The following is a 27,147-nucleotide window of genomic DNA, read 5'->3' on the forward strand; positions in this document are numbered from 1 at the left end:
TTATTTTCTCAACTTTTTATTGATTGTATGTAGTTTTTTTACGATATATTTGAGGTGACATTTATGTAACCTATCAGATAATCACATAGACTATATCACATAAAACAACATAGTTAATGGCCACTGGCACCAATCTAACAGACATTTTTTTTAAATATCAGCTAAATTAAATGACATCCACTACAAGAGAACTAAAAAATGAAAAAGTCTTTACAAAGTTAATATAAAAGGTGCGTCCTAGTGATTACTATTGTTACGATTGTGTTAGTAAACTGATAAGATGTAAATGATAAGATGAGTTTGCACTTTAACCACCAGGTGGCAGACCACTACAGGCAGTAATAGCATAAATGTGTAACTGGATTTTTTTGTATTCAATAAAAGAAAAGCCTTTGTTTTGTTCTGTTTTTTTACTTTCATATTGCTGTCTATTAATTTCTAAAATATCGTTACTGTGAATGAAACAGCTATATCTCTGGTGCAGACGCATGGTTGCGTAAAAAAATCTTGGAACTAAGTTACCTGACTTAATAAGACTGATTATTAGACTTAGACTTAGACTTCCTTTTTATTGTCATTCAAATTTGAACTTTACAGTACAGATAAGAACGAAACTTCGTTACATAAGCTCATGGTAGTGCAGGATAAAAAAGCAATAAGGTGCATATATAAATAAATAAATAGGTTACTGTACAGATAAATATATTGCACTTTTTCACATGCATCCACGTTTATGGATGTATGTTATATTGTCTTTTTATTCCAGCGAGTTAATCCATTTTAGGGGGAGTTGAGGGGATAATTTAATTATGATGCGTTCAAGAGTCTTACTGCCTGAGGGAAGAAGCTGTTACAGAACCTGGAGGTTCTGCTTCGGAGGCTGTGGAACCTCTTTCTAGAGTCCAGCAGTGAAAACAGTCCTTAGTGGGGGTGGTTATCTGATCGGCAAAGTAGTGACGTAATGTAATGTCCTATTATCTTATTGAAAATAATATTTGCAGGTTGAACGCTTGCCTTGCTCATGATCACACTGCCACAATGTGGAGGGGATTTGTGTGAGTAGGGTGTTTTTACCTCCCAGGGGAGCTATAAAACTTGTGTGAATTATTTATGTTGTCGTTCTCATCTGCATGACTTTCCATGGTCTCTGGTTGACTGGTCCCATTTTAAAACCTCATCCTCCATGGTTCGTAAAGGTCAGAGGTTAGGGTGAGAGGTCGTGGGGAAAAGGAGGGCTCCTTTCGTATATAACATGGAGACATCCGACCATCCAAATTCCCTCACTGGCTAGTGTGCGATATTCCTCAGAAGACTTGCTGGGTCATGTGGATGACATGAGCGCTCAGCTGAGATGAAGCCCACCCCCCTCATTCTTTTCTTTACCATTCTTGCACATATGCTACTAGAACAATAAAAGACAATGGTAGCCACTTGAAGTTAAGCTGGGTGAGGGGGGGCTTTTGTTTGTGTTAAGCATTGTTACCCCAATAAAGACTCCTCTGAGGAACAATAACTTTGAATGAGGGAAGAAGATAGGAGATTTAGAAGGGCCCTCGTCAAATTTGTATCGTCTTCTCTTGCTTCTTTTCGACACAAATTAAATGATACCAGAGACTTGAGGACTTCTCAGTTTTTAATTATTATAGGATGTGAAGTTTAACTCGTAGGCCGCATTTTAAGAAAGCTTAGGACCGTGAGGAGGGACAATTGTATATAATGTCAATGCAAAAACATACTTTTAAAGTTTCACTGCACCAAATGGCTTAGATTACTTGCATAGATTACACAAGCAATACTTCACAGTGGTCAAAGATCCTCCATATGGAACAGAAGATTTGCCCTTTTTAAGGACCTACTGCAAAAATGCTAGTCAAACATCCTCTACGACAGAGATTGGAGAGTATTGTTAGGGATCTAATTCTGCAGAAATGTTAGTCTCTCTCTGGTTTTGAACTGAATTTGTAGGCTCTAATATTGGTTCTCTGTGAGGTAAGGAGCAACAGCAGTTAAATGGGTCCTATTTTGCAATACCAATTTTTTTAAACCTGTTTTTACCTGTTTTTGTGTATTTGGGATCCCCATAAATTTCGTACATTTTAAACCAAACAATGGAGGCATGGCAGAGATCTAATCTTGCTTTCTTCCAAACTTGCTCCAATTTAGCCGTTCGGAAATTGAGACATTAGTGAGGTATTTTGCCTTATGTCAGCGGATATCTCCATCTATGACAGAGGTTTACACAAAGAGTTTTGCGCCAGTCTAACATTTTTTTTGGTTGTTGTCAAAAGTTGTAGTCAATAACTTACTTATTTTTCTCTATGCTCTTGTTGTGGGGCAGACTGTCATACATGCATGCTAAACTCCTCCACTGTTGCCATTTATAATACAAATATCTAACTTATATCTGTCAGTAGACTCCATGTGGAAGCGCTAAAAACTACAACATGGCTGACGGGGTGGAGACGCAGTCGAAGAGGGCTTTGCCAACAAAACGGTGCATCCTACTAAATAGATGGGCAGAAAGTGGCTTGAAAATGGTCTGTAAACCCTAAACTATGCAAAATGTTGACCAAAGCACCACCAATAATTGTTATGAAGACCACAAACAAGTGTTTTAAATGTAAAAAAAATCTATTTATTTCAATTACATTTAATTTATATTGCGTCAAATCACAATGGAAGTTATTTCAAGGCCCTATTCACATGGAGAAGGTCTAGAACCACTGTCCTCATACATTAAAGACAACCAACTGCCTCACATGAGGTTTGCTTGACGACGGAGGCAAGAAAAAACACGCTTTGGGGTGGTCGTCTGTCTCGACCAGCTGGAAAATGTTAATTATGGTCAACCTTGGGTTTGTTTTGATTTCTTCAAGGGGAACTGCACTTTTTTATTTATTTTGCCTATCGTTCACAATCATTATGAGGGACAAAAAAACAAATAGTTTTTCTTTCTTTCCGCTTTCTAACATATAAAAATCTGCTCTTTCTTGGTGGCTAGCAATGCAGGTAATGGGAGCAATCAATTCCACCTCTAAATCACTTGAATAATATATTCAAAAACCATCAACAATACTTCATTTACATTCCGTAACCCTTATAATAACCAAGCTGTAGCAACATTGTTGTTGTAAGAGCGAACACTGAGGAACTCTTTGTTTAGCATAGTAGCACATCGGTGTGCTTCGGTATTAGCCGTAAAAGCTAGCTACGGCAAGAGATAAGATTTGAGTTTGTGATGTACAACACTGTGATAAAACACCAATTTGTACTGACTGAAAGCCATGAACAATTATATTACAGTATCTGTAACGTGTTATCCCACATGTCATGGTTTGTTTGTACACATCTAGCCAGACCACAGAGACGTACTGCGTGTATCATGATCAATACAAAGTGTGACTCACTCGATAGACAGTTGTCTGTTTGGTCCAGTTGGCCGGCAACATTTTTTCCAGTTTCTGGTATGGAAATGCAAATAAATGCGCGGAGGAATGAGTTCCGGCTGTGCAAAAAATGACCAAATTACGGTAAATATTGAACATAATATATATTGTAATGAACGTGTCTGTTACTACATTATATATATATATACTTGCAGTGTGTATACATAACATTGATGGAGGGTTTTGAAGTTGTTTTAGAGGGCTTTGAAGTAGGGCTGGGCGATATGACCTTTTATTAATATCTCGATATTTTTGGGCAATGTCACGATACACGATATATGTCGCAATATTTTGCCTTAGCTTTGAATGAACACTTGATGCATATAATCACAGCAGTATGATGATTCTATGTGTCTACATTAAAACATTCTTCTTCAAACTGCATTAATAAATGCTCATTTTAAACTTTCATGCAGAGAGGGAAATCACAACTAAGTCAATTTACCAAAAGTGTATTTATTAAACAGTTATTAAGCAGTGGCACAAACATTCATGTCATTTCAAAACAGAAAGTACAAGATTGTCAGAGACCTTTTAAAACAAGCTATTAGTCCACTTTTGTGCATGGTGTCACTAAGATGACATATCAAAACAACACTAAATGAAAGTGCACTTTTTGTACAGAACGCCACTACAATAGTTTAAAACAAATAAAGTGCACTTTTGTGCATGATGTCACACAAGATATTTCAGTAAGTGTCACATAAAAATGAGCTGCATATCAAATAGTATATGTCATTAGGTGTTGATGTGGAAATAGTTGCTTGGGCATTTAGTTGGTGTGGCACCGAACGGAGATGTTGACATGCGGAGTTTGAAGCTCTCTTCATTCTCGAGCAGGTGACTTTTCAAATGATGCTACATATTAGCAGTGCTGCTACTTTTTGTACGCTTTTGCCGCATAAATGTTCAACATATTCCCGCTTGAAGCCAAACCACCGCCAGACGATGGACCCCGTGCTGTTTCCTCCATTTGTTACCAGATTTGCACCCTCTCTCTCTCGTATTACCACTCGCATCAACCGTTAGCTGTTAGCATCACAGCTATCGTTACCATGTCGCTACCTGTCTGCTCTGCGGGAGCGTGTGACGTTGCTGACGTGACAGTATGTGACGTATGTAAGAAGGTGCGCTTGTTTTACGTCTCTGTGAGAAGGAGAGACAGGGAAGAGTGAAAAAAGCATGCCGTGTTCTGCCCCGCAGCTAAAAGCAACTGCGTGAGAACGTATACTCGAATATCACGATATAGTCATTTTCTATATCGCAGAGACAAACCCGCGATATATCGAGTATATCAATATATCGCCCAGCCCTACTTTGAAGGCTACTGTGGTGACCCATTAGCCGCATAATGAAAGCGCTTTTTTAATCATCTTTAAAATCCCCCCCAAAAAAAGACATGCGCGTTCTTGTCTCTCATAACAACTGTGAACGATAGGCAAAATTCCAAAAAAAGTGCAGTTCTCCCTTAACGATGTTCCCAAGAAAGTAAATTCTTGCATATTCACTTATTTCTTCTCTCTCTCTTTTAAATTGTAAGTCATTTGTTTTTGTTTTTACTGGTAACCTATTTAAGAAGTGGTTTTATGGAATCATCTTTTGGGGAGAAAAAAATCCAACAAAATCCAGCAATCAATATTTCCCAGTACCGACAAGCTGACCAGACAATACTGACTACTGTATGCCCGTAATGTTTTCTTAGTAGAAATTAATTTTAAATGTGTTTAATGAGTGTAACAGATCTAAATCTAAGTCTATGAGCATGAATTGATGAAGCCTACTTGGATGAGAAGCAAAACATCTTTTAAGACAGACCAAACAGTTCAGTTGCGATCAATTGAATGTCCTGAGAAAAGTATAAATGACATATCAGTTTAGAGCAGGGATTTTCAACTGAACTGTTATGGGGCCAGTGGTCCGGGCCACTTATCCAGAAAGCTAAGGACCGAGGGGCAGCACTTATTTTGTAAATAATTTGTGAACGCTTATTTCCTTTTAGCGCAGTGACGTCACACTAGGCGTCTGTGGCTTCTAACAAGCAAATAGCCTAGTAGCTATGTTGTGATGTCTGCTGTAATACTGACACAGATTAGAAATATTACGTCTGTAATGGCTATGCTGATGTTAAATAGCAAACAGCATCAAAAAATGACCTTCCATTGCGCTACGAACATGACGCTACTACCAAGAATGTATTGGAGCGGAGGCAGGTCCGAAGTAAAGAAAGACCAACGGCAGACCGTTTTTATGAAGGAATTTTTAAGAATCATGAAAACAAAACTTTTTGAATGTCTCTGAGTGCATTCATAAGGCAGCAAAGGCTCTGTGGATTGATTGAAGGAGTTTTAAATCTGAAGAAAAAGATGCCCCAACTGGATACTGTTCCAGATTAACTTGGTTGCTATTTATCTGGACTATCTTGTCAGTTGTGTGGAATATCAGCGTTATTGTTAATCATTTTGGAAAGGTTTGTGTACACTTTATTATTTCCTTGTACTTTGTAATAAGTGCTTCATTCTCTTTCATATTTCGTTTGGGAGTCTGCATTACTGTAAGCCGATATTCAACATTTCCTTAGTTACGTCATTAAATTAATCTCTGTTTCTTTTTTTGTACCCTCGAAGCACTTTGAAATGTTCTGTTCTTTTCATTTGAAAAGCAAATAAACATTCTCCTCTTCATTATAATTGTTGCTGTTTTTATTGAATGGTATCTGCTTCCGGGTTATATCCAGTGCTCTGAGGCTGGCGCAAGCGCGACTGGTTTCCAATGGCATACTCCAAGTGTATTAGTCCGGTGTTTCCATGGGCTGTAGGAGGCACATTTAGAGCTGAACTATTCAGAAATCGGACTAATTTAGTGCATGGACACGTACTGAATGAAAATTAAAAAATGTATACAATAGTTGAATGCATAGGCAATTGTGTAATAATATAACACTTACATTCACATATTGTTCACAGTTACAAGCGGCCCTCTAAAGGCAGCCATAAGTGTGATGTGGCCCTTCAGGGATTTTTAAAAAAGTGAATAGCCCTTGTTTAGAGTATCCAAAACAGGCTTAGGGTTCGGAATGAAAATAGAAAAAATATGTTCCATGTTCTAAGAGGAAATTTAACATTTTTAAATGATAGACCGTCATACAAGTATAAGGTAACTGTAAAACATTTTAAAAAAAATACTGCATTCTTCCATAACCTTTTCAATAAGTGATGATGCACGAAGTGAAACATGACTAAAATATTAGATCATTGTTAAGAGTCCTGTGCCCCAACAAAGATAAAGTAGTGTACTGATGTCTTGTAAGGTATGTTAACGTATACCTAATGCAAGAGGTTTCAGAGGTCAATCTTTGGGAAATAAGTGTGGCAAAAACACCAAACACACACAGATTTAACAAATTTCCTGTTTCGTGAACAGAGGTTTTGCGTGATATGCTGATTGGTGTGAAACACTGACACTTTATGGACATACTGTATTTTTCACAATTATATAAATTGTCGAACTTCAGGGGCATTTGCCTTTAGTATTACCACTGTACTTGATTTCATGTAAAGAAAGTACTGTGATTCCATTGTGTGCTCTATTACTATTGAAGTATTTGTTTGTTTTTAAATAGCATAGCATTTTTCATGTCAAGTCATGAATGAGCCGTGTTAAAAAGCCAGTTTGTATCTAAACATGACACCACTAAGGCTTTCCTCCTTTATGTCCATTGTGGTAGTACACAGAGGTATTCAAATGATCTGAAGGGGCGTCATAGTCATGTGTTTCAGGCAGATTGCTGACAACAGATGACCGTCACTAATCAATGTCATCCACTCAGCTTGAACATGATACTGAAGCTTTTGTGTGGCCCACTGTGATGTGCAATTAGGCGAGGTTGAGCATGTGACGATCAACCAGATCAATATGTTAGACGCTGTGAGGTGGAGGCCCTGCGGTGGCACATAAGTTTGACCTGGCGTTGTCTGGTCATGAGACGTTGGAGAACTTTGACCTTTTCCTTACAAGGGAGCCTATAAAGCGTTGGTAGTGACAAATGTTGTCTCCACTTAATCCTCGCTGTCTATTTTTTTTGTTGCGTGAGGATTCATCCACACATCACCGCCTCGTTCTTCTTAAGTGTCTGGCAAAGCTGGCTGCAGATGAGTTTACAAGCTTTTGACCAAATCATGTAAAAGTACTTGTTCAGTGTCTTTTAAAGATGAATACTCCTGGGACACTTCAGCTGCTGAATCTCAACTGTTTGTGGTAGTTTGGGTTTCATTCAAAGTTAAATAACACGCCGTTCACTGTGCTTTACTGTCTTTTGACATGCAGGGACCCTTCCATTGTCAACATGCTGAGTATGGAAATGAAGTGCCCTTTAACGGCTCTGAATTATTTGCCCCCCCATTATAATACAAATGCTTTAAAGTATTTTACCAGTGCAGAACTATTTAACCACTCAACCCCAACTGTTACTTAAGTATCGCTCAACAATAGTGCTTGAAAAATCAGCGCACACAAAATGTTCCTCTTGAGCAACAAGAGAAAAAGTACTTTTGTTTGAGTTTGACTATATCTACTAGTAATTGAAATTATGAGGAAACATCCAATCCTAATTCATCTCTTGTTTTTCATTAAATGACCGAATGCAGCTGAGATAGGCTCCAGCGACCCCGAACAGGACAAGCGGTAGAAAATGGATGGATGGATGGACTTACAATGGCTTACAAATGTGTACTCTAGTGTACCGCATGTTTGTTTGCAGCATTTTGTTTTACGAGAGCAATAGACTATCGAACCATGACTTCAAGAACTTTTATACTTGCAAATTATGAGGAAATGAAAGGGACAAGCAATAGAAAATGCTGGATAGATGATCAAAGATGTTAAAATCTGTTAAATGTCTTTAATGTCCTTTGCGTTCTTTGATGTTTGATGTTTCCCTCTTACACACATGTAAGAGGGATGTGTGCTATGGCTATGAGTTGTTTTTTTCCTTGCCTCAGTCTGGACCCTCTCCAGGGGCCCAGGTTTAGGCTGCCCCCCCCTCCCCCCTTGGTTTACCTGTATCTCACTTTCTTTGTAAGGGACGCCGGACTGTCTCCCTGTAATGTTTGTCTGATGGTTTAGGAACATGTGGCAATTCACATCGAACTATGCACTGTTGATGCTCTTAAATTAATTTAGTGAAGAGAAACAACTAAAAAATACTAATTCATTCATAAATATGTATTTATATTGTAACTGTGCTGCTCATTTGGCTGTTTTAAAAATAAAACAATATTCAACTTTTGTCCATTTAAAGCAGGGACAGGCAAATTGCTAAAAAAGACAAAAACCGAAAGAATATTTTTTTATGTTAAAAAAGTACAATTGAAATAGCAATAACAACAAAGGATAAAACACCAAAACTATATAACTTGCTCAAAAAGAAACAAGCATTTTGTGATGGTGTGATTTAAAAGCTGCACATTGGTATAATATTGGTTATTGATTAACTCCTGGCATTTTTTTTTTAGCAAACTAACAGACTCAATGTATATAATTGTATCATTCATTAATTCTTAACATTTTAGCTATCTAAAAGATTGCATGTTTAATCTTATGATACCGCCGCATTGGAGCCTAATGTTTTGTGTGTTTGTGGGCGTGTGTGTGCGTATATGTGTCTGATTGGCGTTTATTATTTTGCCTTTCTTCATTGCACTGCAAGTTGAAGCTGCTTTAAAAAGTACATGAATTGATTTAGACAAAGTTTGACTAGCGGACATTGGCTAAAATGATAATTAAAGCTATTTTTCACACAACTTTGTCTCACACTTGTTAGCATGCTAGCAAGTTAACAAGCTCACTATTTAACCAAGTTGAGACCACATCCTCCAGATGTCCGACATTCACGCGCTCCCGAATTGTATACTGTCATAAAAACAAGGTGTTCTTTGCAAAATGAGCAGGGTATTCACGTTTTTAACAATAATGAGAGTAAATTGTTTTTGTAGTTGTTTAAGTTTATTTCAAACATGTTATCAGTTACAATATGATACACATATATCCATTTTCTTATTACATGTCCGAAAAGGAGTAGCAGAGCATATTTAATCCTACCCTTTTTCTACTTGATAACAATTATTAACATGTTTGTTCACTTCCTGTTCCCAATTTGTAACACAATCTAAATTAATAAATATTAAATACAACAGTTCTCATAAATGAATAGTTAAATAAGTTGTGATTCACATAATGAAATGACTAACATAATCTTATTTTCAATAAGGTTCCAAATATTTATTAGGATTCTTCTTTTTACTTTGTAAACACTTTGAGTTTGAACAGTTTCTTGAACTGGATTATATTAGTACATTATTAGACTTTTGCTTAATCCATTCCATAATTTAATTCAGAATACTGATATACTAAAGGTTTTAAGTATTGCACGTGCATACAAATGTTTTAAATTCGATTTTTCTCTAAGGTTATATTTCTCTTTTGTTGAGAAAAAGTGTTGTATATTTTTGGGTAGCATTTAATAGTGTGCTTTGTACATAATTTTAGCTGTTTGCAAATGCAAAAATAATATTTTTGAATAAATAAATAAAATGTTTGAATGTTTTCGATATCCAAAAACTTTATGTATTATTTTAACTGACATATTTTGTAACACTCAGTGAGTGAAGTGTACTTTGGTAGTTATTTCCCTAAATTTCTACACCATAACTCAGATATGGTAACACAGTAGAGAATAAGGAATTATTTTTGGTCCAGAATATATTTTGCTTTATTCATTATATAAATATTACTTGCCACCTAATGTTGTATATTTTTATATGAGAGATGAGATTTATGAGTTCATTTCATCATCTATTATTACACAAAAAAAGTTTATTTTACCCTGTTAATATCTACTACATCCATTTGTATTTGTGTTTGACGTTTTCTTCTACTGTTGCAGAATATGATTGTGTTAGCTTGACTGAGATTCAGGGATAGTCTGTTTTTGTCAAACCATGTCTTTAATTTGTTCATATACTTTATTATTTCTATTAGCTTCTATGAGTTCTCTCCTGACTCAAAACAGTTGTATTGTCTGCAAATAGAATTAATTTTAAGCGCTTCGTAACTTTACAAATGTTTGTAAAAAAGATTGAACAATTTTAGTCCCAGTATTGATCCCCGGGGTACGCCTAAAGCAATATATAGTGTTGTAGACATATGTTCGCCTAGCTTCACATATTGCTTCCTGTTGGTTATGTAGCTTTTTACCCAGTTCAAGACCAACCATCTGATGCCATAGTGTTCTAATGTGTTAATTAAATATTAGAATGCATTGTTTCAAATGCTTTTGTTAGATCCACAAACACTGCAGCTGCACACTGTTTAGCATCTATCACATTGGTAAACTATTCTATTATATCCATTAATGCCATCGATGTTGAAATGGTGGCTCTGTAACTGTATTGAGTTCTCTTCGAGAGTTTCACTTTTTATAAATGTGTCCAATCTGTTGTTAAATAATTTTTCAATGATATTAGAAATGTGTGGAAGCAATGAAACAGATCTACCTAAGATGGTGTTTTTCTGTAGTCGTATAAATCGTTACAACTTTTGATAATTTTATTTTATTTGGAAATTTACCTGTTTGAAATGATAAGTTGCTGATATACGTTGAGGGTTTTAAAACCTCTTCAATAAACATTTTTTATTGTTTTCATACAAATACCGTTACAATCAGTATAGGTCTCGTATTTACATTTATTCATAATTTTGATCATTTATTTTCCTGCCAAGTCTGTGAGGAACATTGAGTTGAGATCTCTGTTTATGGTGTCATTTAAGTCCTCATCTGACCCGGGATCTGGAATTCATCCTTCCAGATTTGGTAAAAAATTTATGAAGTACTTACTAAACCCTTCAACTACTTTATTCATATTGTAATTTTTTTTACATTGCCATTTGAGAAGTATTGAGGGTAATTCTTCTTAGTATCATTTTTAATGATGATATTTAGGATACTCCATGTTGCTCTTATGTTGTTTTTGTTCCTGTCTGTAATGTTCTTTCCCACATGCTCGTAAAATGCTGGTTAACTTGTTCTTGTAAGTTTTGTACTTATTATCTGCCTGACAGATCCTTGTGTTATAATTTGCTTTATAATGTATTTTTCTTGTTACAAGTATTTTTCTGTCCCTTTGTCAGGTTGATTGTTGTTATTTTGCTTTTTGATAAGTTGTTTCCATGGACAATGTTTTGTCATAAAGCATCATGAAAGTGTCAAAAACATTACCATACATCATCAACATTATTTTCACTGTACACTGTTGCATTTTCCCAACTTTGATCTTTCAGATCATTCTTAAATGCACTCATGCTTTTCTCTGTGCAAAGTATTTGAAATGTGTTTTTGTCTTCTTTCTGAAGTTTCTGTCATGGATTGTAAAAACTGATAGATGATCACTGATGTTGGGCATTACCAGACTGCTTGTAGTATTGTTATCAAAATGATTAGTAAAAATATTATCAATAAGAATGGCACAGTGTTCCATGAGTCAGCTTGATCTTGTGATTTTAAGATATAAACTCATGCTATACATACCGGTAGTATTTATAAAGTCATCAATGTTATTTTGTTTAATAGGGTTGAAGAGGTCAATGTTGAAGTCACCACATAAAAAAATTACCTTTTGACTGATTTAAGTGAAGGTTGCCTTAATCCAGTCCTCAAACATTTCAATACTTGACGTAAGTGTTGTACACACATACTTGATCAATATGAGTTTTCTTTTTTTCATGACATATTTCAACGGGTATATTTATCTCAAATATTATCAATAACAAATGACATGTTATTCTACGACTTTGTAGTTCATGTCATTCATCACATACACTGCAACTCAGCCTCCATTCTTGTTGGTTCGGTTGATGTGATTTAGTTCCTAACCTCCCAGATCAAAATCTCTTCCTTTTTTAGCATTGATCCATGTCTCTGAGATAGCGATCACTCTGAAGGGTTGGTTGAATTGTAACAAAAACTTCATGTTGGTGTAGTTTGCATACAAGCTTCTGCTATTGAAAGGAATAATTGACAGTTTGTTTTCGGAATTAAGGTTGGTATTGTATTGTTTATCTGTATAATAAAAACTATTATTCATGATGTGAGAGAAGAAAATCTGTCTGGGTCTGTATTCTCCAATTGCAGAGTTTTATGTTCTATGTTGCAAAAGGTTTTCAATTCCGTATTGGTGTGAGTGCATGCCTCAGTCCGGTTCCTGTTGTCCATTGATAAGTCCTCAACTTCTACAACGTGTCAGTTTTTTTTTAGAGTGCATGGTGTTAAATGTATCTGTCCAGATCGTTGATTCTTTTCACCACCAAAACTTTAGCTTTTTTGCTGAGCCATTTAACTTTAGGAATATATTGCAGTTTAATATCTAAGTGTGTTGTATTTTTCCTTATTTCTTCAAGCATCTTGCTTTTTTGGGGCCAATTTAAATTGTATTTAATTCACAAATGTACAATACCTACCCTTTTATACATAAATATTCTTAACCTTGCACACACATATACATAAATAAAGTAAAATGAAAAAATTTATTTTGAATGAACACAATACAATAAACACAACTATGTACATTATGTCTTTTTATAACACATTTTCACAAATACTGTAATTTGAAATCAGCTTTGCACACAGATACAAAATAGATATGTAAATATATCATTTGACCGCTCTCATGTTATTAAGTAATCATAGTGTAGTGGATGTCCCTTATGGGCATCCATAGTTGTGTATGTATGTTCGGGAAGGCATGGCACGGAGTCCCAGAGGAGCTACGGAGTGACAATGGTCCACAGTTCTCATCAGCAGAGTTCACAGCCTTCGCCAGAGATTATGACTTTTCGCACGTGACTAGTAGCCCTTACTTCAGCCAGAGTAACGGAGAGGCGGAGAGGGCTGTCAAGACGGTAAAATTGTTGTTACTTAAGAATGAGGAGGACCCATACAGGGCAATGTTAGCATATAGAGTCACACCATTGCACCATGGACTGTCACCAAGCGAGCTCCTGATGGGAAAGCGTCTCCGCTCGCCGCTGCCACAAGCGCCATCCAACCTCAAACCACAGCAGCCTAGAACAAAGGCCTTTGAGAAAAAGGACTATCAGCTGAAATGCACACAGGCTCAGAACTTTGACAGCAGACACCGGGCCACACAAAAGCCCGAGCTGAGGCCTGGACAGTCAGTATGGATATCTCCCTCAAAACAAACAGCTACAGTGATCAGGAAGGCCGACACGCCACGCTCCTACGTGGTCGACACTGGAGCAGAGGAGGTGAGGAGAAACAGGGCTCACCTTCAGGCTCGCCCTGAGCCACAGCTCCAGCCACAGTTGGCCCCACAAGAGCCACCAACCCCACAAAAGGAACACAGAACAGAAAGGGAAGCAACACCAGGTACACCAATCAGAGAGCAGGTAACCCAGACACCGAAAGCAAGAGATGCTCCAAGACGGCAGGTAAAGCCACCGGGGTGGCTTAAAGACTATGTCTCGTGAAAGGACAGGACATAACGAAACACATCTTGTGTAATAAAAAAAAAAAAAAAAAGGCAATTACTGTTTGACTGTAAGTTGGCAACACTGTTGTTGTTTTGTGTTGTTGTTTTTTTCTTTCTCAGGGAGAAAAGAGGATGGTAAGGAATTTGTTATGCAATTCTCATACATAATGCCTTTATAGGGTGTTAGGCTGATTCATTATAAATGGTGATGCTTATTTATAAATACATTGCAATGATTGTTCATTCCTTGTTGTACATTGGAGAAGGGGAGATGTAGTGGATGTCCCTTATGGGCATCCGTAGTTGTGTATGTATGTTCGGGGCATGCGCAGTTGGTTCAGTAAAGTCTACACCACTGAAGTGGACAGCCGTGTGTGTGTCACTGATTTCTACACATAGTATATCAGCGTTTGCGACCGTATTTCAATACACCCATATTTGGAGACGCAGGCGGGCGGGCCGAGGTGCTCGGTCCCACCCCTTATGCAAATGAGAGGCTTACCCGGATCTACTACTGCAGATATTTGCCCTGGCCCCGCCCTGCACTTTTGTCGTCTTATAACAGGATTTCTCACTGGCGCGAAAAAACGCACTGCGCGGCTTCTCTTTCACAGGACAACCGCCTGCTTCCTGTTTGCCGTCTTTACAAAGAACTCACTTCAAAACAAAGAAACGCAGCTTCACGTTTGGACTCTACCGGTGGGAATTGTCAATGACCTACATTTACTCGGTGAGTATTAAGAAAAGTCAAATAAATACGTGTGGAAGTTTCCCACCAAGTAGTTGGATGGGCCGAGCTAACTTCACGTCTAAATATACATACCAGCTGATGTCGTAATCATAGGCAGTTCGTTTCATTCAAAGACTTCAAAGATTCTCACTTGCAGCAATTATGTATTTGATCTGTACAAAGTGGCTGTGATGACCCACCCACCGGATGTTCATGCATTCTCCATTCCCATTCAGGTTAAAAAAGATTCCATAACTCTAAAGGAGGATTGTTTAATCAGCGCGAACAATGGAGTTGGACTGTTACCAGCACTATTTCTTCGATGACTTTGACACAGAAGAGGATTTTTACAAGTCAACCGCACCGAGTGAGGGCATTTGGAAAAAGTTTGAGCTGCTGCCCACCCCTCCCATGTCGCCAACCCGGACTCTGCAGGGCGGGGATGAATGCATGTCGCCGGGAGACAAACTGAGCTGGTTGTCCAAAGTCCTGGGTCAGGACCAGGAGTACGAGGGCGAGGGCTTGTTCGGCAACCTCAGCTCCATCATCATCCAGGACTGCATGTGGAGTAGTTTCTCTACCAGCAAGCAGCTGGAGAAGGTGACCGGGAGGCAGTTTGCACTGCCCCAGCGACCCGGAGCTGCTCCCGCGGGGACACAAGCACACCCGAGGCCGAGCAAAGCGCAGTGCGTCTCGGCCGGCGCTCCGCTCCCCACGTCGGCGGCAGACTGCGTCGATCCTGCGGCGGTTCTCACCTACCCGACCAGCAGCTGCAGGAAGCCGGCGTCGTCTGGCTCCGAGTCTCGGTCCGACTCCTCCGGTAAGATAGATCCATTACTGCATAAATGTTCGTTGCAAATGTTGTTTCAAGCGCAAAATGGCTTGTACTTTTCCCCCCCCCGCGACAATGCGCCACATGCGTCTTCTGTGTGTTTAAAAACCGCGCCCCCGTCACTTTTAGCGTCATATTAATCACCCTCTGCATTGCTATCAGATGCGCAATAGGGGCGGTGATTTATAGCTGCATGCACACTAAACTTTCAGATGGCGTCCTGCTGCTATCATGTCCCCTCATTACAATTGCTGATGAATGTTCCTTGTGGTCCATGACAAAGGCTCGAATTCTTCTCTGCTCCAATGCCCTGCAGCGGTTTGTGTGTGGGGGGGGAGTTGTGATGTGCTTGCTTGACTATGGAATGTACTTCCTCATTGCCACATCATTTGGATTGAGCAAAAGCAGTTGTCTCTACTGCACGTGTGTTTTAGCACATCATCCTGATAATGGATAAAGTATAATTCTATATTTTTTCATATGATCACAGATGATGAAGAGGAAATTGATGTTGTCACTGTGGAGAGCAAACACAACCAGCCAGCAACCAGGCCAGCCAGTGTCCGTAAGCCAGTGACCATCACAGTCCGTGCTGACCCTTGTCCCAGACGCTTCCACGCGTCCGTACACCGACAGCAGCACAACTATGCCGCACGCTCCCCAGACAGTGGGCCTGAACCCGATGAGGACGACGATGACGATGATGATGATGATGAAGAGGAGGAAGAGGAGCTCCAAAGTAAACGTATGTGTTGTCCGAGATCCAGTCAGCCCACCTCTCCCTTAGGAAGCCCTTTGAACTCTGACACGGAGGACACAGACCGCAGGAGGAACCACAACTACCTGGAGAGGAAGAGGAGGAACGACTTGAGGTACAGGTTCCTCGCACTACGGGATCAGATCCCGAGTCTGCAGTCAGCCAAGACCCCTAAAGTGGCCATCCTGACCCACGCCACGGAGTACCTCACAGAGCTTCACGCCAAGGAGAAGCGACAGCTGCAAGAGCGCAAACGGCTCAAAGCTCGACAACAGCGTCTTCTTCGCAGGTTATCTGCATTGAAGCGTTCTTGAATTTTCCAAAGAGACATTTTAAAGCCACCCTTTCTGTGACAACAGGCCTCAATGCGAACAGTTGTATTCGTAATAATCTCATTTAAGACTGGACTTCTTGATTTGATCTCGTCATTGATCTTTGTGTGCCTGTTTTTTTTGCACAGTTTTTTTTAAAGCGAGGTAACAACAACGAGATATTTTATTGTTATGCTTTGTTTGGAGCTGAGAGAATCTAATGTGTGATTACCGGTGTGATATATCCTTGTGTGGAAGTGGGCTGAGATGACTTCATTCCATCATTGCACATACATATTGGAGTGGAGTGTAAAAAAGCCTTGCTGTGTACAAACGATGAGTGTGAGAGCTGGTTTGTAGTTTTGTTTCTGCGGCTATTCAAATTACCCTGTAAATAATAGCTTATTTCTCCTGGTGGAGGAGCAAAAACAAATTTAAGGATCATCACAAAGCTTTGCTCTTTTGTATAATTTGCCACCAGGCATTGAGGAGCCTCTATTTTGTTAAGAAAAAGCGGGGGAGGAGTGGAAGACAAAAAAGTTTGATAAGTAGCACTGCTGTACTTTATTCTCACATGTCACTTTGTGATCTCAATGCATCTACTGATATTGGTTAATCCAACAGCAACATTACATTTTATACCCTATTTGCAAACAAAGTATTTGATTTTTACTCACATGGTAGACATTTTTTGTGAAAATTGGAGCTGTCTTGAATTATTGAGGTGATGTAGATAATTCTATTGTCTTTAATCTGATTAAAAGCTTTAACAGTGAACCCATTTTGCAGCGCAAAATCTCTGAAATGTCTCTGGTAGTGCATTTTGGGCAGTTTGTCAATTCAGACATGATGCCTAAATTTTAATGACAAATTACCACAAAATAGCATAAAGACAATGGCCGCACTGTTTGAGTAGGGATCTATTTCTTACATAATGTACAATTCACATGTCCACAGTCATATGAATGTAACACAAGATCCTTTCTTCACGTCAAAGTATACTTAAAAATAGTGCTTAAAAACCTACATTACACATAACTGTATGCTGAGATGCAAGATGCAGCTGAACACATTTTTTGTTGATATTTTAAAACAAAATAATAGTTAGGCAACACGGTGGTACATGGGTTAGTGCGTGTGCCTCACAATACAAAGGTTCTGGGTTTGATCCTGGGTTGGGGAACTTTTTGTGTGGAGTTTGCATGTTCTCTCCGTGACTGCGTGGGTTCCCTCCGGATACTCCGGCTTCCTCCCACCTCTGAAGACATGCACCTGGGGATAAGTTGATTGGCAACACTAAATTGGCCCTATTGTGTGAATGTGAGTGTGAATGTTGTCTGTCTATCTGTGTTAGCCCTGCAATGAGATGGCGACTTGTCCAGGGTGTACCCCGCCTACCGCCCAAATGCAGCTGAGATAGGCTACAGCACCCTCCGCAACCCTGAAAGGGACAAGCGGTATCAAATGGATGGAGGAAAGTTGTGGATACCAACATTTTGTCAATGCCCTGGCAAAAACAAATTGTTTCCCTTTGTTTGGGTTGAAATAAGCTATGAAAATAAACTTTACAAACGCGAGTGTAGTTCGCGGCCATTTTAATTTTGTAAAAGTAGCTCTCGGGGGTAAAAGGGTTGTAGACCTCTCAGCTACAGTAGTGTTACTGTTGCGCATTTACAATTGGGCAGTTGATGCGGTTGTGACAAGCTGCAGAATCACTATATACAATAAGTTAAAGTTGGCCCCCTCGATGGGAAATGTGAGTGCAAAAAATACCACATTAACAAATCAAAATGAGTACCGGGTAACTTGTCCACACAAGTGTATACATGTTTGTTTAGAAAGACAGACACTTTTTTTGTGTACATGAACAATATGTTAAAGGTTGTTTGATAAACACATTAAGTGCTTTTATATTCCCTTCTTTCTGGAGTCTCTTTGCCCTTGCAAAATTAAACAAGATTAATAGAGACAAAAATTAATCATAATAAATTCATAGCGACCCTGTGATTAATCTGATTTAAAAAAAATAATTTGTCAGTAGTCAAAAGGCCTGATTTCCTAAGATTCAAATACTTTGCGCTAAACAGTTTGTAAAAAAAAAAAAAAGCGTATCCTGGGGCGGCGTGGCGAAGTTGGTAGAGTGGCCGTGCCAGCAATCGTAGGGTTGGTGGTTACTGGGGTTCAATCCCCACCTTCTACCATCCTAGTCATGTCCGTTGTGTCCTTGAGCAAGACACTTCACCCTTGCTCCTGATGGCTGCTGGTTAGCGCCTTGCATGGCAGCTCCCACCATCAGTGTGTGAATGTGTGTGTGAATGGGTGAATGTGGAAATACTGTCAAAGCGCTTTGAGTACCTTGAAGGTAGAAAAGCACTATACAAGTATAACCTATTTACTATTAGTGGGCATGTTGCATTTGATCTCCTAACACCGTGTGCAATTGAAAAGTGGTGCAGACCGCTTTATTAAAATTTAGGCTTTTGTGTGCATATGAGGCTTTTACAACAGAGATGATAATTTTCTGCATATTCACGTTACCATGCTCCTGCCTACATGAGTTGAACCAGCAGCACACATCTGTAATCTGTAACACCTTTTCTGAATAGCAATCTAAACAACAGAAACATGCACAGTGCCACTTAATTCTGTGCACAAAGCTGTGTATCGCATCACTGGCGCATATCTGCTTCTGGAATGACTATTGTAAGAAAATGCATAATGAAAGATGTCTTTTCATGTAGGAGTTATGTTACAGTAGTGTATTTCCTAAATAAAAAAAAATTTAAAAAATAATGTCAGCAGACACCCAAACGCCTCAGTTGAATTTGTTTTAATCATTGGGCAGCAATAAAATTTTAAAATTAAAATGCTGAATAGACGACATGTTTAATATTTTTATTACCGTTAGTCCAAAATGTTGCCAAACGTAAAACGGAGGCTTCTTGTCTGTCCATCGTCTGCCTGTGCAGCGCAAGAACTGATCCTGCAGCTGTGTATGGAACTGTGTTTGCACGTACTTCCCATCCATCCATTTTCTACCGCTTATTCCCTTCGGAGTCGCGGGGGGCGCTGGAGCCTATCTCAGCTACAATCGGGCGGAAGGCAGGGTACACCCTGGACAAGTCGCCACCTCATCGCAGGGCCAACACAGATAGACAGACAACATTCACACTCACATTCACACACTAGGGCCAATTTAGTGTTGCCAATCAACCTATCCCCAGGTGCATGTCTTTGGAGGTGGGAGGAAGCCGGAGTACCCGGAGGGAACCCACGCAGTCACGGGGAGAACATGCAAACTCCACACAGAAAGATCCCGAGCCTGGTATTGAACCCAAGACTACTCAGGACCTTCGTATTGTGAGGCAGATGCACTAACCCCTCTTCCACCGTGCTGCCCTGCACTTACTTCCCACACATGCTAAATAAAACGCAAAATAGTGCTTGCAAAACGGTAATGAGTGTTGATAAATCAAATTGCGCTTGCTAAATAATCATATTTGCATTTTCTTCTCCCAGTGTTGTGGCCGTTATGATTATCAGACTATGTTTTGCATGCTAATGAAGACAGAGACGAAAAATGGATTGCATGCCTTATTCTGCTCACCTGACAGACACAATCCACTTTGCAGACATTTAGTAGATCAGATTTTGGTGCTATTTGCTGTTTGCACGTGTTTTAGTACACGCAAACCTTTTGTAAATAAGGCCCAAAATGTGTATCTCACATCTTTAATACATCTGTTTTTTGACAATGCTATTCAAAATGTGCATCCCACATCTATAACAAATCTGATTCTAATAAGGGGCAGATCTTAGAAAGATTATTAAATACAAAATAATAACCAACTGCCTGGTTTAGTGCCGCTTCCTGCCAAGGTGCATGCCGCGTAAAAGATGAGCGTTGGCCAGCTGCTGGCCTGCATGAGGTTAGACGCCGCTTGTCCTTGAGACTTGCGTGATATCGCGCAGGATCCTTCTCTCTGCAGCGGCTGCTGCATGCTGGGCACTTGATGCACTCTCATCTAGCCTACACACGTGTTACACCAGGGATATTCAGGTCAGTTGTTTTGTGGGCCACATTTACAGAAAGCTAAAGACGTGGGGGCTGAACTTCTCCCTTCAATCTTATTTTGTATTTTGCGCAGAATCAGCGTCCTCTGCAGCAGACATTTGATTTTGGTCTATTCATTTTGAATTGGAATAAAATGGAATGATCGGAATGGAATGATCTTTTTTTTTTCATTTTTTTTTTTAAATACCGTAATTTCCGGACTATAAGCCGCTACTTTTTCCCCTCGTTCTGGTCCCTGCGGCTTATACAAGGGTGCGGCTTATATACGGCCTGTTCTTCTCCGACACCGATGAAGAGGATTTCGGTGGTTTTAGTACGCAGGAGGAAGACGACGACACAATGATTAAAGACTGACTTTTCATATACCGGCAGGCTGGTTATTTTGATAACGTACAGGCGAGCACTTTGTATTACTTTGCACCGTTGTATTATTTGTACTCTGCACGAATGCTGTTCGCCATGTCAAAGATGTGAAAGTTTGATTGAATGATTGAAAGATTTATTGTTAATAAATGGGACGCTTTGCCTTCCCAAACAGTCATCTCTGTCCCGACAATCCCCTCCGTGGTAGCAGGAACCCCTATATACTACGCTAATTACACATCAAAACCCTGCGGCTTATAGTCGGGTGCGGCTTGTATATGGAGCAATCTGTATTTTCCCCTAAATTTAGCTGGTGCGGCTTATAGTCAGGTGCGGCTTATAGTCCGGAAATTACGGTAATGTCCTGCCCAGCTTCTCGGGCAAATCATATAGCAGATGTAGATGCCCATATCGGCTGTTCAGATTTACTTTACAAAAGAGAAGTGTAGGATACTTCTCTTGTTGCCTTACTTGTATTTTGACTTTATTAAATGTATTTATATTATCATTTGGTGCAGCCGGGCCAGAGCAGGAGGGGATAGAAAGAGAGAAAAAGGAAGACAGAGGGGGGAATTGTGGGGACAAGAGGGGGATTAGACAGAGAGACAAAAACAACAACAGCAAACACAACAACAACAACAACAACAGAGCAACATCAGCAAATACGACATGTACAAATATGATGGTAAAAGTAATAGCAAATAAGCAGTTAGCGAAAAAAATTTTTAAAAATACAGAAATGACAATGAGCATTATTACACTAAAAATGGAGCAATATGAATACCAATAGAAATAGTGCTATTGATAATAAACAATACCAGTACTTTACCTTTATTATCAACAACACAATTGTTCAAATGCAACAATACATATACGTAATGATAACTTGAGATACGAAAGAATGCAGAAAAATGGAGGGGAAGAAAGAGAAGCAACATTAACCTTGTAGATTGTTATAGTAACTATAGGTTAAACTTTGTCAGTGTGCCATGTGTTATACCCAGTTTACCCTAGGGCAACAACGTTAATATATGTTTGATGAAACGTGATTATGTGCATGAGTGTATGTGTGCATATGTACTTGTATATGTACAGTATGTGTATGTGTGCTTGTACATTGAATGTATATGTACAGTATGTGTATATGTGTGTACAGCGAATGTATATGTACAGTATGTGTATACAGTATGTGTGTTTGAACAGTGAATGTATATGTACAGTACGTGTAAATGTGTGTTTGTACAGTGAATGTATATGTACAGTATATGTATGTGTGTGTTTGTACAGTGAATGTATGTGTAGTATGTGTATGTGTGTGTTTGTACAGTGAATGTATATGTACAGTATGTGTATATGTATGTTTTTACAGTGAATGTATATGTACAGTATGTGTATACAGTATGTTTGTATAATGAATGTGCGTGTGAATGTACGAACTTTGAGTGTGTGAATATGTACTGTATTTATTTGTATATGTATGTGGGAGCGTAGGTACCTATGTATGTATGTATGTGTGTGAGTATATGTGAATTTGCATGTACAATACATTTGACTCCCAGTGTGTGCGGGAGCCAGAGTACGGCCCCAGCCTCCCCGAGAACCCATCCCACAAACAGTAGGTGTGGTGCCCAGGGAACCAGGGGCCACCGTCCCCACGCAGCCAAGCCGGACAGCGACAGGAACCCCAGAGCCTGGCCCACCGTGCCGCCCACAAGGGCCAGCAGCAGGCCGCAGACAGACGCACCCGGCAGAGGACAAGGCACGAGAAAAACAGGGGGCAGCCAGACCCCAAGCCAGCGAGAGACCACACCCCACACGGACAGAAAGGCGGGACGCCCCGCCCGAGGGGCCCGGAGACCCCCCGCAACCGGACGGGAAGACCGCCCCCGCCCCACCGGCAACAGGGCCCCCACGAGCCCCCCCCCCCACCCCCGGAGAGCGCGGCGAGGCCAGCCCACGGCCACCCCACCCAAGCCGGCCGCCACAGGACCACCCAGCATGGGGCCACAGGAACCACCCACCCCACCCGCAGGGACCCCAACGATGGAGATGGAACAACCAGCAACCGCCCCGCCGAGTCCCCCCCCTGAGGTAGGGGAATAAATAAATAAAATAAATAAATACATAATAATAATAATAATAATATTAATAAAATATATTAAAAAAAATAAAAAAAAAAGGAAAAAATAAATAAATAAATAATTAAATCTATTTATATATAAAAAATAAAAATAAAAAAAAATAAAAAAAGAATTAAAAGAAGATCACAGACATGCTGACACACAAGGTCGCTCCCCCAACAACTGGCCGACTCGCAGCACCTCGGAATACCCTGCAGCACCAAGCCACCACAGTAGACGCAGGGACCAGACCCAGCAGGCCCCAACCAAGACGGGCACCCGGAAGGGATGGACGGCGGGACCCAGGAGCTCCAGACACGCAGTCCGGATGCAGTAGCCTGAGGCGCCGACCCCCACCCGACAGGCAGGCCCAGAACGTACCCCCAGAAATATACATACATATATATATACATACACATAAACATACACATGTACACATACACACACATACACATGCATACACATACACATATATATACATACATACATACATACATACACACACACACACACACACATACACATACATATACACAGTTTGTCAGCCCCGACAACCACCACGCGCGCGCGCTGCCACCAGTCACAACATCAGCCACCCCCCTGCACCAGAATGGAATGATCTTAATTGTCATTGCATGCACAAGTATACCAACATTTTGTTTGCAGCACAAATCTGTTCAAGATTAGACAAACAGGAATGCTGATGAGTCGCCAGGCACGGCGCCCCCTAGAAGGTGGGAAAAAGGTAGACACTTGGGGAGGATGAATAAAAAAAGTTGATTTCAGACTGGGCTCCTATTGATGGGGGCCCAGTCTAGTGTAAAAAAGTGAGAAAAAAAACTTGATAGCAAAGTACATATACATATTACAACATACAACTCGAGAATTGCAATAAGGGGTAAGGGGGCGGGCATCCGGCCCGAAGCTGCCAGCCACTAGGCCACTGCTTCGTGTTCCATCATACCATGTGGGGTGAGGCGAAGGCGTGCGATGGGGGGTGGGCTGTGTGTGTGCATATGGCCATTGTTCAGGGTGTAGTGTTGTGTTTATAGGCCTGGAGTCTCTTTCTGCAGGCATATTTTGTCAAAGTTACAGGAGCACTGTGCTGTTTTTAAGGATCTTCTGCCAGAAAGCTAGTCAAAGATTATCTCTATGACACTAGTGTTTTGAAGAATCTAAATCTGAAAGTGTTTTTAAATGAGCTCGCGTGCCACCAGTTGAATAGCCCAAATGATGAAAAAAAGAGGACCTAGAATGGAACTACTAATATCACTGAAACAGTCGAACAAATTACTTCTGACTACATCTGAAGTCAACAAGCTACAGCAACACCTTGATTACATAAATCGGATAAAAAAACAAACTGCCAAAATGGAGAGGACTTAAAGGGGTGCCTTTAGGAACGTCTCAGTTATTTAAATTACAAGTTTGGACCTCGATGTTCCATGTTTGCTAGTAAGGTTAAAATGTCAGTGTAAGGATCTGCCAATGTGTTTATTGTGGTCCAATTTCTTCTATACAACAGGAGCCCTGTTTTATTAGGAATTGCTGCAAAAATGTTTGTCTCCCAAGTTGTGAACTGAACTAGAGGGCCGGTATGGTGTCATTCTTCGGACGGATTTGGCACCTGGGCTGCCACATATACTGCACTTTTGGTATGTTAAGAACAGCCTGATGGGTGTGGACCTCTACTTTTATCCACCTCAATTCACCATACTACATAGATGGCGCAGATGTTGCCCTTGTTTCTTGTAAAAATGTCTACAAGAATGTTATATTATTGGACCGGGTGTCTTTAACCTCCACTTTACTGCCTTTTATTAGATTATTTGTTACTCTGACCTATGGAATTAGTGGGTTTGCATGCTTGTTACTGTTTAATGAGCCAACTTATGTTTATTTAAAGGACGTGATTATGTGCAGATGCTTTCACAAAACTTCACACCATAATAGGGGCTCGAAAAAGTGACCTAGCGAAATAGAAAAAAACGTAATGCATTGTGGGCTTTGCGGGTATCTGAAATGTGTTTTTGTGTTTTTGCTTCGAGGGATGTGTTGAGTACTGGAGGGGGCGTTTCCAAGAAGTGCATATCGAGGCTTGCTTCATGTAGGGGAGGAGCCGGAAATGATGATGTGTGCAGCCTCGCTGCCAGGCAACACAACGTGACTGCTTCGGGACGCGGTACAGATTTTGTCAGAAGATTCAACAACTCATAAATTGCCCAAGCTCCATTGAAAATGTAGGCATTTCAGAGTTATGGTCAGTTCAGAATCTGGATAGAGAATAAAAATAGTTTTTAAAATTCCAATGGAATCAAACAATGACGGCAAACTTAATCCAAACGGTTTTATGGCTTTAAATATTAAATAGCTAACCTGTATTAAGTTCTTCAGCAGACCATAGGTGTTGTAATGGTGTACACTTGTTATGCCACATGACATGGGTTCGATTCTCGGCCAAGTCACTTCTCGAATGTGTTTATCACTTTACACATTACGTGTAATTAAGTAGCGCATTCTGTATTTATTCTTTTTTAACCAGCCAACAGAAATCAATAGCTGGATGAAAGAGTGTTTTGTCAAGAAGCAAAATGGCGGCGCATGGGTTTGCTGCGGCTATGCTGCGGCTATGCTAACGCTCTTGGGAGTGTAGAGCGATTTGGCAAAAAACACCCGTCATTTCTGTCAATTTCATGGCTGGCTCAAAGCATGAACACTCTGTGATCACATACGACCGACAGACAATTCTGGATGTGGATGGATCGGGTCGTTATAGACTGAAAGATGCATGTACGGTGGACCTCCTCGCTAGCATGGGAATACTTCGTGGGCTACATCGAGCGGCCTTTGTAGCAGCGGAGTCAAGTGCTAGCGGTGACCGCCAATGAAGACCAGGCCCGGCCCTAACCAATCTGGCGCCCTAGGCAAGATTTTAGGTGGCGCCCCCCTCACAAGAAACCGAATAGCTTTGTCTTTGACCTTTTTTTTTACTTAAAGAAAGCAAATTAACAATCAGAATAGTTAACAAGATTTAAAAAAATATGGATAAATAAATGAATACAAAAAATGAATATATGAAATACAATATTTTTTACATACATAAACACAAAATAAAACGTGTCAACAAGTTGCATAAAATAAATTAAAAATACAATACAAATAAGGCACTGCACAAAACAAGATATCAAACCAGTATGACTTTAACAACTATATTACAAAAAAGGGGGATCCTACAGAGTTCTCTATTTGTGCTTTTTAATATTGCATTAACTAGAATGACTTACACATTACTGTACACCAGGGAGTACTGTAATTACCTAACGTTACATTATTATTTTCCATAACAATTTAACCCCCTCCACAATATTAACCCGACGTTAAAACAGAACTAGCTATTTATTGATTAGCAATTGCCGAATCATGTAACATTAGCTTAATGCTAAAAATACAGGTTACTATCACATTCTGTAACAGACAAATAATTTCATGTAGGCTAACGTTACCTACCTGCTACCTCTGTCTTTTTCTCGTTTCTCCCCTTCTTTTCTCCCCTGGGCACCTGACAGTTTTGGCCGTTTTGACACCTTGAGTTGATTTTTTTTATGTGGTGACGTCCAAAAAGAGTCATGATACGGGAGGGGGGGCGTAATGTTGTAACAAATAATATTTCTATTAAATAGACTTTACTTTGCATTTTAATTAACGTGGGATTATTTTATGTATTTAGAAATAATAGTACCAACTTTTTTTTTTCTTTTTTTTTTTTTTTTCCTCCAACATTTGTGGCACTGGCGTGGCGCCCCCCTGATGGACGGCGCCCTTAGCATTTGCCTATACGGCCTATGCCACGGGCCCGCCCTGATGGAGACGACATAAGCGGTGCGAGCAGAAGCAGAAGCGGGGTTGCCGAGCGGGGCTAAAAACAAAGAGAAAAGCTAACCAAAGAAGCGTGGAGTCTCCGGGTAAGAAGCC

At 40.0% G+C, this 27,147-nt stretch overlaps 1 protein-coding gene across 1 annotated transcript; it reads left to right on the forward strand.

Annotated features, from left to right (window-relative positions):
- The first annotated feature begins 14,563 nt into the window (after nucleotides 1-14,563).
- LOC133646100 (protein L-Myc-1b-like) lies at nucleotides 14,564-17,394 on the forward strand. The gene is made up of 3 exons (XM_062041108.1): nucleotides 14,564-14,717; nucleotides 14,954-15,537; nucleotides 16,040-17,394. The coding sequence occupies exons 2-3, from the start codon at nucleotides 15,006-15,008 to the stop codon at nucleotides 16,618-16,620; spliced, it is 1,113 nt and encodes a 370-aa protein (XP_061897092.1). The 5' UTR covers nucleotides 14,564-14,717; nucleotides 14,954-15,005; the 3' UTR covers nucleotides 16,621-17,394.
- Nucleotides 17,395-27,147: the final 9,753 nt, after the last annotated feature.

Source organism: Entelurus aequoreus, linkage group LG03 (genome assembly GCF_033978785.1).
Source record: "Entelurus aequoreus isolate RoL-2023_Sb linkage group LG03, RoL_Eaeq_v1.1, whole genome shotgun sequence".
Taxonomy (NCBI): Eukaryota; Metazoa; Chordata; class Actinopteri; order Syngnathiformes; family Syngnathidae; genus Entelurus; species Entelurus aequoreus.

Excerpts from the sequence above, each read along its gene's own strand:
- LOC133646100 (XM_062041108.1), top strand. The coding sequence starts at position 15,006 with ATGGAGTTGGACTGTTACCAGCACTATTTCTTCGATGACTTTGACACA. Across the intron at positions 15,538-16,039 it reads GTCTCGGTCCGACTCCTCCG|ATGATGAAGAGGAAATTGAT; the intron begins GTAAGATAGATC and ends ATATGATCACAG.